Consider the following 12,680-nt stretch of genomic DNA (forward strand, 5'->3'; position numbering starts at 1 on the left):
GTAGTCACCCTTCAGATGTGGTGGCTCAGGATTATGAGAGCATGTTTCCAGCAACCAAGTCAGACCTTCATGGCCTCTGTACCCAGCCTCGGAAGCCACACAGCACCACTTCTGTTCTGCTCTACTGATTGTCAAAGTCACAGTGTGGCCATAGATCTACTACTACTTGTGGGAATATATGAAAGAATCTACAACTCTGCTATAAAACTACCATAAACAATTTTACTCTGATTTGTTAAATATGGTTTTCTTGGTATTTATCCTGCCTTGAGTATGTGGCTTAATACTTTTGGCAGTTTAGAGAGTTGAAACTTTGCAAATAAGTATATATGGAGTCAAATAGATATTCTATCCACTCACTTGAACTTTGAAGACATTCAAATAGCTGCTATTTGTCTCCTTGGTGTCCCCTCCTAAAGTGTCTCCTCAGTCACTTGGCTAAATTGTAGTCTACAGATTCATAAGATTGCATAAAGGATAAATGAAAAATTTTGAAATGTTTTTTCCACGGTGTTACTAGAAACCTTTAGTTATCTGAGTGGGTAATCCTAATTTTGTGCATTTGCCAGATATCCAATTCAGATCCATTATTCTTCTATGAACTAGTAAGTTTTATATTATCATACCTATCACATAGCTAAATTTGTAGAATGAAAGCTACCTAATCTTTGTATCATGTTGGGCATGCTTAGTATGTGCAAGGCCCTGGATTTAATCCCTAGTACTTTGTATTTCACAAATTAATTTTGCTTTGACCATCTTTAATAGAAATGGAGGTGACTGTTGAGAGAATTTTTTTTTTCAACAGAAAACTGTAGTACATCCTCGTGGATATATCAGATTCTAGGTTTTGTTATATACTTATAAACTAGACTAGATCCTGAATTCTAGTTTTTTCCCAATATCTGGCTCCCTATGTTTATTCCAAATTTTCTCCCCAACTTCTGGCTCAGTAGTACTGATAACAGAAACTAACTTTTCCCAAAGGCCTATAACTAAAGTTGGAAAGCTTGAGATATACCTTAGAAAAAATCACAACACTTCTTGTACTGGTTACCTTGTGAGCTGCTCAGAAAGTATACTGGAACACCTGATGCAAACCACAAATCAGAAAAATCTGCCAGATTGCCTGTCCTCATGACACCATCTGAAGATGCTTAGAGAATATCTAGAAATCTTTCTCAGTGACTGTCCTCTGGACTCAGAAACTGGGTGTAAATTTCTTTCTAAACATTAGTCACTTTGATCCCATAGAAATGCCTTTGATTGCACAAATTATATGGAGACTTAACTTTAGTGGACACCCAACTTTAGTGGAAGCCTACCTACAAACACTGCCTCACAAAATAAGATATACCTCTCTTTAACTGTACTGACCCATACCTTGGGTTGAGAGACCAGTTCAATGGCTTATGGGACAATCCATCAACCTACTCTGGATGGTGAAAATTTTAGGCAGGGGAATAATGGAATTTAAGGCATGCTACTATAAAATATGGTAACTTTGCATTTGAGAAAACAGAAGATGCAGGTCATAAAACCTAGACAGGTCAATCTCTGACTTGCTCCCACACTTTTCCCCTGAAGTAGATCATAAGACCTTCATTCAAGCAGTACCCTTCCTGTTATAGTTGGATGTGAGGTGTTCCCCAGAGGCTAACATGTGAGACAGTGCAAGAAAGTTTAGAGGAGAAATGATTAAGTTATGAATCAACCCAATCAGTGAATCGATCCCCTGATGGGATTAACTAAGAGGTAACTGAAGGTCGGTAGGGTATGGCTAGAGGAGGTGGGTCTTTGGGAGTGTGTCTTTGGGGTATATATTTTATATCTGGCGAGTAGAGTCTCTCTCTCCTTTCTGATCATCATGTGAGCCACTTTCATCTGGCACACTCTTCCGCCATGAGGTTCTCTGCCTTACCTCAAGCCCCGAGGAATGGAAGAATGAAGATGGCTGTCTATGGATTGAGACCTCTAAAACCATGAGCCCTAAATAAACGTTTCTCTTCTACAATTGTTCTGGTCAAGTCTTTTAGTCACAACAGTGAAAAAGCTGACTAAAACACTCCCTATACCTGGAAAAAAAGGAACAACCTTACTCTGAAGACAGAAGGACACAGAATAATCTTTTAAATAGGATTTAAAAAGTCCATCCACAAACCTGGTTAATTACCATTATATCACACCCCCTTTATCCAAACATATTTCTCCACACCTATACATTACCTCATCAAAGTGCATAAAAATACACAGATTTCTATGTTCCTTTGGTACTTCATTTCTGAAGACCCCTATATCATGCAAAACGTATGTTAAATAAGTTCATGTACTTTTCTCATGATGATCTATCTTCTGTTGTAGGGGACTCAGCCAGGAACCTAGCAATGGATGAGGGCAAGAAATCCTCCTCCCTACATGCTGAATATCAAGCACTGACTTTTGGGGAGAGAACAGTGGCAAGCATCTCAATAAGACATCCTTCTTTCTGCCCAGGAATCTAAGCCACCCTAAAACTTGCAATCTCAGATAATTAGCAAATAACAAAGCATAGATATTCAGAAATATATTTACAGGCAACAAAGCCCCTGATAGATCTAGTCCACATGGGTTCTGGAACTAGACAAAAACAAGATGACTCCCGCGGTTTATTTAAGGGGGCACATCAAAGGCAGGGATAAGGTTTCAAAAGGGGAGTTTTGCTTCCAAATGTTTTGCAGTCAGCAGGTTGATTGACATCTTGGCAGGTCACACCCATCTCAGGTGCTATGAGGGCTATGGCAGAGCAAGAAAGAGATTCACACTGTCCCTGGATGCCGCAGTCTGGCTGGGCACAATTCAGGAGCCACTTGTCAAAAGAAATAAACTTTATTTTTAGAACACATGCCAAACCACACAGCTATTCAGGAAAACCTTCCAAGCCCACCTTCGGAGCCCAACTTCCATCACCGGCTTCCCACAAGCCTCTCAACCTCCCCCACTCCTCCTGCTCTTGAGGCCGATTGGCTGGGTCACGTGGTCGGAGCCAAAAAAGTTCCCCAATGAGCAGCTCCCTGGTCTGAAAGGGCGGGGAAACAGCCCAGTGAGCATCACCGCAGAGGAGCCAATCAGTTGGCAACAAGAAGTTTGCTGGGGCCGCTGTGAGCCAATCATCAGCTGGCAGCTGAAAGTTTGCTGGCAGCTGGAAGTTTGCTGGGGCCGCTTCGGCTGTGGCTCTCAACACCTGGACAATTGACCAAAGGAAATGTCCACTGGCTATTCCCAGATACCATATGTCTCTATACACAAGGTTTCCATGAGTGGTGACCCACATGCAATCCATGGACAGCTCGAGACAACTGACTTAGCAGATTACTTTGGCCTTAAAAAGTTGTAGACAGATCTTTTGCCTGCCCACATCCTTTATTTGCCTCACAGATCAGTTATAAGCATTAGTGCTGAGCTTCATAGAGGTATCCTGGAGGCTTTGTTTTCCTCCCCAACCACTCTTTTCCTTCCCAGAATAAAATGTTTGTCAGTCCCATGTGTTGCTGTTGCATAGGGTTTATGTCAGATAGAAGGTCCTCTTTTCCCCAATATTTACTTGTTTTGTAAAATAAATATTCTTGTTAAAATATATTTGTGCGATAAAAAGCATTTTTATTGTTACACATAGTATATTAAAGCATAACATCTGGAAAGATACATAATAATATATCCCAAATATGACTTCCAGGAATGAGGGTGATAGAGGGGACAATATCCTATGGAAAGTGAATGAGCCTCAGTTATCGGCTGATACTACAGTGTAGGAAAAAGCCACTCCTGGGAAATAGTCCTTGCCTAAAGGTGAGGATGTGAATAGCCTTATACTCAGCTCTGACATCAATAGTTATTGGATGTTCTAGTAAATGGGTTTTCTGGGTACAGCAGGATAGCAGCAGGAAGTTCCTAACACTGTAACAGCAGGATAACTATAAAAATGTTTCTAGCTCTGTAACTTTATAGTACACAAAGAAGCCTCTTCATAACTCACAAGCCTTGAACAATTTACAAAGCTTCTATAGTTAAACTTCCTGATAATGAGACCCTATATAATAAACACGCTGAGCTAGTTCTGTGTCACTATTTCTCCATCAGAGGGCAGTGTCCCACTTGGCCCCAGCCTTGCTTAAAAATGTCTCTGTGTTTTTCTTAATCTCTCATAGCCCCTACTCAAGATCCTTTGTTGTTGCTGCATGGGTAGCAGCAGTATCCTAAGAAATGAAAGAGACAATTGCTTTGTCTATAATGGTCCAATTTTTAATTTAATAAAAGTGTATATACTTAAGGCTCCCTTTTCATTCCTGATATCATTTTTTGGATAGGCACTTTTTTTTTTTTTTTTGAGGTATTGGGGATTAAACCTAGGACCTTGTGCATGCTAGGCAAGTGCTCTACTATTGAGCTACAACCCCAGCCCTTGGATAGACACTATTTTGAATAGTAATATTTAAAGAGAACAGTATGCAACTTAGAAGAGTTATAACAATAACTCCTCTAATCAGTTGAACTAATCTTAACTGGTGTTCTTAGAATATATTCAAGTTTTATCCTCCAAACCTTCAGATAATGGGTTAAATTTTTGGAAGAGCCCTCCTTAACTCTCACCACCCAGGTGTTTGTGAAAGAAAGTCTGGAGTTGTTCCCACACATCCAGCTGGGCCATGGTATGAGCCCTGGGTTCCCCTCCATAGACAATAGGACCACCCACCAAGACATGATGGGCAGCCCTGCACAGGGGCCAGTAAGGGGGCTCAATGTAGTGCCCTGCTTCTGGGTAACAGATGATCTGGGGCTTCTCCTTCCCATGGGCCTGCAAGCGTTTAGAGGCCTCATTAGCATAGAACTCACTCTTCCAGTTGTGGTCATCCTGACCCACAAGGAACAGGAAGGTGGTGTCAGACTTCTCCACAGGAATAAAGCTCTTCTGGTCTTCCAAAGGACTTTTCAGGGCCTCCACAACATCCATGATGCCATCTTTGGTCACCTTGATTCGATCTCTCATGATACCCACAGGGGGCAGCGTCTCGTCCTTGTAGTGAATGCTTGCCCCAACAACAGCCACAGAGCCATTGATTATGACTGCAGCCGTGATGCCCTTCAGGAAAGAGGATATGGCAAGGCAGAGTTCTCCTCCTTTGGAATTCCCAAGCAGCCCAATCCCTGGACCCTTTACCTGAAAATGGGACAGAAGAAAAAGAAGAATGAATCTCCCATCCTTGTAATAGAGTGAACAGTGACCATGCGGGAAATCAGCTGGATCTGAGCCTGAATCTGAGCTCTACCTTCTCTCCATGTTGTAACCTAGGGAAGTCTACATATGCTTCCTCCCTACCTTATAAGAACAACCTAAAGGGAGGAAAACTTTTTATGTGCTCATGTTTCAGAGGTCTCAGTCATGTCCAGCCTACTCCATTGCTCTGGACCTGAATCGAGGCAGAACATCATGGCAGAAGGTGTGGCAAAGGAAAGCTGCTCAGCTCAGGACAGCCAGGGGGTGGAGAGAGCTCAAGCGAGAAGCCTGTGGCATAATATAATCCCCTAGTGGCCCACTTACCCAGCCATCTCCACCTTCCTAGAGTTACCACCCAGTAATCCATTCAAATTATTAATCTAAGTCACGTGCAGCGGTGCATGTCTGTAATCCCAGCGGCTTGGGAGGCTGAGGCAGGAGGATCACAAGTTCAAAGCCAGCCTCTGCAAAAGCGAGCTACTAAGAAACTCAGTGAGACCCTGTCTCTAAATAAAATACAAAATAAGGCTGGGGATGCAGCTTAGTGGTCAAGTGCCCTGAGTTCAATCCCCAATATTTCCCTACCCCCACCCCCCAAAATCCGTAAAAAACAAAGTATTAACCTATCAAATGTTAGTTCGGGTTTGTACTATCCCGTGGGACTGACTGCTCTTGTCCTATATTCCAAAGTCCTCTATGTTATCAACAGATGGCCATTTGATAGACCTCTCACAGCAGTTTTTTTTTTTTTTAAATTTTAGTTGCAGATAGACACGATACCTTTATTTTGTTTATTTATGTGGTGCTGGGAACCAAACCCAGTGCCTCAGACATGCTAGGCAAGTGCTCTACCACTGAGCTGCGCCCCAGCCCTCCCAGCAGTCTTTGTTGTTTCTTTGTGGCTTCCGTAACAGCACCCTTCCTGGTTTCATGAAAGTGGTAAGAACTAAGTGATATTTTAATCAATCCAGGTTGTCAGAGGAAGTAGATGTGACAACATATGGAGTTAAGACATTGGCAAAATAAAATGCCCAATTTAACTTATCTTTGTGTATATCTTATACTTTTTTCACTACACCCAATCACCTTTTCTTTTTCTTTATTATACTTATTATTAAGGTACTAGGGATTGAATCCAGGGGCACTTTACCACTGAGTGACATCCCCAATCCTTTTTTATTTTCACAAGGGTCTCTGAAAGTTGCTTAGGGCCACAAAAAGCTGCTGAGGCTGGCCTCAAACTAGAGATCTTCCTGCCTCTACCTCCTGAGGAGCTGGGATTACAGGTGTATACCATCACACCTGGCTCCTGTAAGCGTTCTAATCACCTTCACCCTTGACAAGAAAAGGAGGTGAAGAGGACATTCCAAGAAGATGGCATGTCACAAGCATAGGGAAGAGAGCCGGTGCTCTGGGAACTGCAGGAAGTCCTGTGCAGTCACACATAGTGAGGCAGGAATAGCCTGGCCTGCTTAAGGCCCTTATCCTGAGTGAGGAAACAAATCTTCAGAAAAGGAGCTTCCTTGCCCTTCAAGGAGGGTCACCCCTTGACATTGAACATGAAAAAGTATGTTTTTTTACCTAAAAAAATATATACATTCTGGGGCTGGGTTGTGGCTCAGCGGTAGAGCACTCGCCTAGCATGTGTGAGGCACGGGTTTGATCCCTGGCACCACATAAAAAATAAATAAATTAATTAATTAAAGGTATTGTGTCCATCTACAAATACACACACACACACACACACACACACACACACACATACACATTCTTCCTGCTTTAGAAACTACATAATTGGTGTGTTTAACTGGGGATTGAACCCAGTGGTGTTCTACCACTAAGTCACATCCCCAGCCCTTTATTTTTTATTTTGAGCCAGGGGCTCACTAAATTGCCCAGGCTGGCCTTGAACTTGTAATCTCCTACCTCAGCATCCAGAGTTGCTGATATTATAGGTGTGCATCATGGTGCCTGGTCATATTACCTTTCTTTCTCTCTCTCTTTTTGTACCAGGGATTGAATCCAGGCCTGATTAACAAATGAACTACATGCCACATCCCCAGTCTTTTGAAATTTTTTTTTTTCTTTGGAGACAGGATCTCACTAAGTTACTTAGAGCCTTGATAAGTTGCTGAGGCTGGCTTTGAACTTGTGATCCTCCTGCCTCAGCCTCCTGAGCTGCTGGGATTACAAGTGTGTGCCACCACGCCCAATCATATCACCTTTTCTGAGAGCTCCAGTGCTTCCATCCATATTGTGCCCTGATTGAATTTTAAAATTAGCAAGGATAGCCTCCTCATTCTTGGCTACACTGAGTCTAAAAACCATAAACTATTCCAGGAACTCAGATGATGGCTGTCAATTTCCTTCTTTAAGGTTAACCCTGTGCTCTCACAGGGGTATGGGGGAGAGAGGGTGGCTGAGCACAAAGACTTACAAGCAGGCGTCTCCTGGGGAAGGTCATGGCCTTTTATTACAGTTTACTTCCTGTCGATCTCAAGGTTCTCAAAGGTACCCTATGAAATACTAAAACAAACTGGAATTCAGAATTCCAGAATATCAACTAGTAACCTCTTTACTAACAGGAAATGTGATAATGTAGAACTGCACAGAAGTATCCCTGAGAATTGTCTATGCAAGGCAGTGGCTGCTGGATTAGGAGAGGCCCCTAAGAATGGGCTGTGGGGCTGATTCAGTGGTAGAGTGCTCGACTAGCACGTGTGAGACCCTGGATTTCATCCTCAGCACCACATATAAATAAATAAAATAAAGATATTCTGTCCAATTACAACTAAAAAATAAACATTAAAAAAAAAAGAATGGGCTGATTTCTGTGAAACCAAAAGCACGCATGAGGTGGGGAGCAGCCCACAAAACTAAGAAGAGATCTAACCTCAGGGTGATGGAGCAGGTAGTTCACAGCTTCCTCAAAGTACTCCAGGTGCACAGTCTCTAGGCTCCGGGGAAGGTCATCATAGCCATAATAAGCCAGAGCCATCACAGCAAAACCCTTGCCAGCCAGCAGACTAGCTCGGTACTCCAGAAGGCCACCTCCAAGTCCAAACAGGTCCACAATCCCAGGATAGGGCCCAGGTTCTTGGGGAGAAACAAAACAGAATAGAAAATGGAGTTATAAAATAAGCAAGGATTATCTCCTCATCCTTTTAAGTCTTTGCAGTGCCGTCAAAAGCCATATATTACCTACTGGGAGATGAACAACTTTTCCACTATCAAAAATGCTTAAAGACCTCTGGTATCCAAACATCCAGAGAGTGGCCTAGGCTAAATCCACATTCCCCTCTGTATCACAAAAGCCCCACGGATTTTCACAAAGACCTTGTATTTCTTTTGAGATCAAAAACACTTTATGGCCCCGTGATACAGCACCTGGCTGGCATGAGTGATACCCTGGGTGTAACAGCATTGAAAAAAATACACACACACACACACACACAAAAATGAACAATAAGAGCAACAAACATATGGCCTTTCCTAATCCCCAAAATTGGACAATGCCAACTGCCAGAGAATGCACAGCCACTGGAACTGTCTGTCATACAATGCTGATTGTAATGCAAAATACTGCAGTCTGTGAAGAAATCAGTTGACAGTTTCCTCTAAAGGCCAATGTATTCTTCCTATATGACCCCAAAATCCCATGCCTAGGTCTTTACCCAAGAGAAATAAAAACTGTCTTCACACAAAAGCTTGTGTCGAAGTGTTTGTAGCAGACTTATATAATTGCCACAAACTGCAAACAAATGTGCTTTGACTGGTGAATGAATATAAACTGTGCTATATCCATATTTTTCATCACACAGAACAGCTCAAAAAGTCTCAAATGCTAATGGGCACAGACTCAAAATGCTACTTACTAGGGCTGGTGAAGCACTAGACTAGCAGATGCAAGGCCTTAGGTTCAATCCTCAACCCTACAATAAAAAATAAATAAAAGGCTCCATTTTGCATGATTATATGCATAAGGTATTTTCACCATTTATATAATATGAAAATTTCTCTTTTACATATCCAGTTTAGAGAAAAACACAACAAACACTTGCTAGGCACCATGTAATGTAAGTCTCTGAATCCCTTTGTCCATTTCCCGCCCCCCTTGGTGTATGTCTTACTACACACACACACACACACACACACACACACGTACATATATATAATTTATTGTTTGCAGCAGTACTGAGAACTGAACCCAGGGGGCGCCCTAACAGTGAGCTACATCTCCAGCCTTTGCTGAGGCTATCCTAGAATGACCCATCCTTCTAGACCACCATGGCCTACCAGTTTTCTTGATAATATCACCACTTACATAAATACATATGCACCTTAAATAACATTTTGCTTCTCTTGCCTGCCTTGTGAATTTTATCTCAATGCAAAGATACTGAATGTGTTCTGGTATTTGATTGTTTCACCTAACACTGTGGGGAACAAGTTGATTCTTGCAGCTGTGGCTCATTCCCTTTGCTGGAAACAGCTCCACCTATCCATCACTTCCACTGTTGGTGGATATTCCGGCTGTTGCCAAGTATGCCTCTGGGTGCACATGTACCAGAACAAGTAGAAAGCCATATTCAACTAGGTAACTGCAGAAATTTTTTTTCCCAGAGTAGCTGAACACTGTGACTGCTTCTGCTGCGTACATGAGTTTCTTTCTTCCAGGTACTTGGTAACAATTGGTCATGTCAGAGTTCTAAATCTTTGCCACTCTTGAGGTTATGAGATGCATTCTGTATTTTTATTTTTGCATCTCCTTCATTACTAATGAGGCTAAGCATCCTTTCATTTTTTTTCACTGACCAATAACTTTATGTATATAAAAGTTTCCAATAATCTCCTTAGATTCCCAGTTGACAGGAAGAGGACTTCCTCCTTTTATAATTGCTAATTTACATAAACCTTAACATACTGTGGGAATGAGGAGAAAAGTTGTAAAACTGAGAAACTTTTAAAGACCATTAAAAAGTTGAAACTACCTACATACGGGTTTTTTGTTTTTGTTTTTTAATTTTTTTTTAGTTGCTAACGGACCTTTATGTTACTTATTTATATGTGGTGTTGAGAATTGAACCCAGTGCTTCACACATGCTAGGAAAGCTCTCCAGCACTCAGCTACAACCCCAGCCCACTACAGATGCTTTTTAAAATTATTAGAAGTGTCTTTCCCCTTTCCTTAGGATGTCTTTTAGCTGATGAGCCCTGGAATTGAAGAATCTCTCAGATTTAGAGCAACAGGTCCACCTCCCAGGCAGCTTTTCTCTCAGATTTGGAGCATCAGGGCCACCTCCCCAGGCAGCTTTTCTTTCAATTCCTATCGTCTTAATTCCGACCTCTGGGATGTTGGGATCTACCTCTTTCCTAGGCAAAATAACACAGAGACGAGAGACAGTGCTAGACCGGAACAATGAGGACCAGGTGGGGGCTCACCTGGCGGCAGGAACAGCGTGGCCCGCACCCTGCCCTCCCGCACTGGCACCCGCCGCACCCCGGGCAGCATGAAGTGGCGCTCGTGCAGCGCCCGGGCCAGCTGCTGCCCGACGTCGGGCTCGTGGCCGTCCAACACCTCCAGCTCCACCACGAAGGGCGTCTGCACGTCCCGCTTCACCAGGCGCCAAAACGGCTTATCAGGCTCCATGGCCCAGATCAGCCCCATGGGCTCCAGGCCCGCGAAGCTGCCGCCCAGCGCGGGCGCGCGCTCCAGGTCCAGCTTGCCCTCCGCGTCCGCGCGGTATCGCGCGTTGGTGCGGAAAAGCGCGCCCTTCTCGTCGCGCAGGGACGCGCGCAGCGTGACCGGCTGTTGGGGGGCCAGGCCGCGCACGGCGATGTGCAGCGGCTCGTCCCAGCAGCAGCGGCCCGAGGGCTTCAGGCTTAGTGTCGCAGTTGTCCGTGAAGAAGCCCAAGTGCTGCGGCCACCCAGCCTAAGCAGAGGAGGCCCTGACATTCGCGCCCAATTCTTCAGGCCCCATTGGTACAACCCGCACGCTCGCAGGACAGAGAGCGAAGAGGCAACCATTTTGCACCTTAACTCAGTCTTCTCAACTGAACCGGAGAAGGGAGAAAGTTAGAGGTCCTCTAGTGGCCGGCTGCCTGATGCAAGCTAAGTGCCCACCCGGCCCAGCCTCTCATTTGTCGGAGAGGGGAAGGGCGGAGCCCTGCCAATCAGAAAACGAAAATAGTTACTCATGGACTTTCTTGAGGCCACCTCCACTAAAAACTGCTTTATGATGAAGAACAACTTCCTAGTTCAGCTTCTTAGGCTCTCTTTGGCCCAGGAAAAGTGTCCTGTACCAGGGCTGGCTTTTAAAGAAACCTGGCACCTAGCAAAGCCTAATAGCTGAGAGAAATGCGGGACTGGAATCCAGTTTTATCACTTTATTGGATAACTGGCATTCGTTACTACTTCTAAGCCTTTTCTTTACAAATATGCACCACATTTTTTGCTTGTGTGTTATCTATCAGTGCTTATCCTTCACATCGGTCCTCCATCTAAGGGTCTTGACATCTTACTAGCCAGCTATGTAACCTCTGAGCTGCAATCCATAGAGGAGCAAAAATAGCCAAATGATGTAATAGGAATTATGATTTTGCTATACTGGGTTGTCATTTTGCTCCGTTAGGTGAACTTTATCTCCTGCTCATCCTAGATTTCTCACCTTTTTCATAAATTATTGATTATGTTTTTTATCAAACTTAAGCTTTAGGCCCCTTCCAAGGCCTGTTAAGATTTTACATTAATAATTTCATAACCTTATTATTGGAGAAACCTGGATATGTATAAGCTGTGTTTACTTCTGCTCCCAAATAAGACCATCCTACAAGCCTTCTCAGACAAACCTAGTTCCAAGTTGTCTTGAGGCCTACTGGTCGTTAATCACACAACTCCCTTCAGCTCCAATTACTCTTGTATTGATTCTATGAGATACTTCCAGTATTTTATGCATAGAGCCTCAGAATTTAAAGAAAGGAAATAATATAGCTAATTTGTGGGGAGTTGGGGATACTGGGAACTGAAGACAGGGAATAATTTAATTCTTAATCCTTACAAGAATTATATGAGGTGAGTCTATGTTGGACAGATTAGACAAAGGGGAATGAAGGAAAAGAAAGGGAGGGGGATGGGAATAGAAAAGATAGTAGAATGAATCAGACATAGCTTTCCTATGTTCATATATAAACATGACCAGTGTAACTCTACATCATGTACAACCACAAGAATGGGAAGTTAGGGCTGGGGTTGTGGCTCAGCAGTAGAGCGCTCGCCTAGCACATTCGAGGTCCTGGCTTCGATCCTCAGCACCACAGAAAAATAAATAAATAAAGATATTGTGTCCAACTAAAAAATTAAAAAATAAATAAAAAGAATGGGAAGTTATACTCCATGTATGTATGATATGTCAAAATACACTACTGTCAT

At 43.2% G+C, this 12,680-nt stretch overlaps 1 protein-coding gene across 2 annotated transcripts; it reads right to left on the reverse strand.

Moving 5' to 3' along the window:
- Positions 1-3,615: 3,615 nt before the first annotated feature.
- On the reverse strand, positions 3,616-11,373 carry LOC114083979 (acyl-coenzyme A thioesterase 1-like). 2 transcript variants are annotated; one of them, XM_071607690.1, is made up of 4 exons: positions 10,694-11,373; positions 8,145-8,347; positions 5,007-5,194; positions 3,616-4,894 (listed from the first exon to the last, which is right to left on the reverse strand). In XM_071607690.1, the coding sequence occupies exons 1-4, from the start codon at positions 11,277-11,279 to the stop codon at positions 4,516-4,518; spliced, it is 1,356 nt and encodes a 451-aa protein (XP_071463791.1). In that variant the 5' UTR covers positions 11,280-11,373; the 3' UTR covers positions 3,616-4,515. The 2 variants fall into 2 exon arrangements, with proteins under 2 accessions (XP_071463791.1, XP_071463790.1); XM_071607689.1 differs by having other exon boundaries at positions 4,526-5,194; positions 10,694-11,372.
- Positions 11,374-12,680: the final 1,307 nt, after the last annotated feature.

Source organism: Marmota flaviventris, chromosome 2 (genome assembly GCF_047511675.1).
Source record: "Marmota flaviventris isolate mMarFla1 chromosome 2, mMarFla1.hap1, whole genome shotgun sequence".
NCBI classification, from domain to species: domain Eukaryota; kingdom Metazoa; phylum Chordata; class Mammalia; order Rodentia; family Sciuridae; genus Marmota; species Marmota flaviventris.

Excerpts from the sequence above, each read along its gene's own strand:
- LOC114083979 (XM_071607689.1), bottom strand. The coding sequence starts at position 11,279 with ATGGTTGCCTCTTCGCTCTCTGTCCTGCGAGCGTGCGGGTTGTACCAA. Across the intron at positions 8,348-10,693 it reads CACGCTGTTCCTGCCGCCAG|AACCTGGGCCCTATCCTGGG; the intron begins GTGAGCCCCCAC and ends TTTCTCCCCAAG. Across the intron at positions 5,195-8,144 it reads ACCTGCTCCATCACCCTGAG|GTAAAGGGTCCAGGGATTGG; the intron begins GTTAGATCTCTT and ends TCCCATTTTCAG.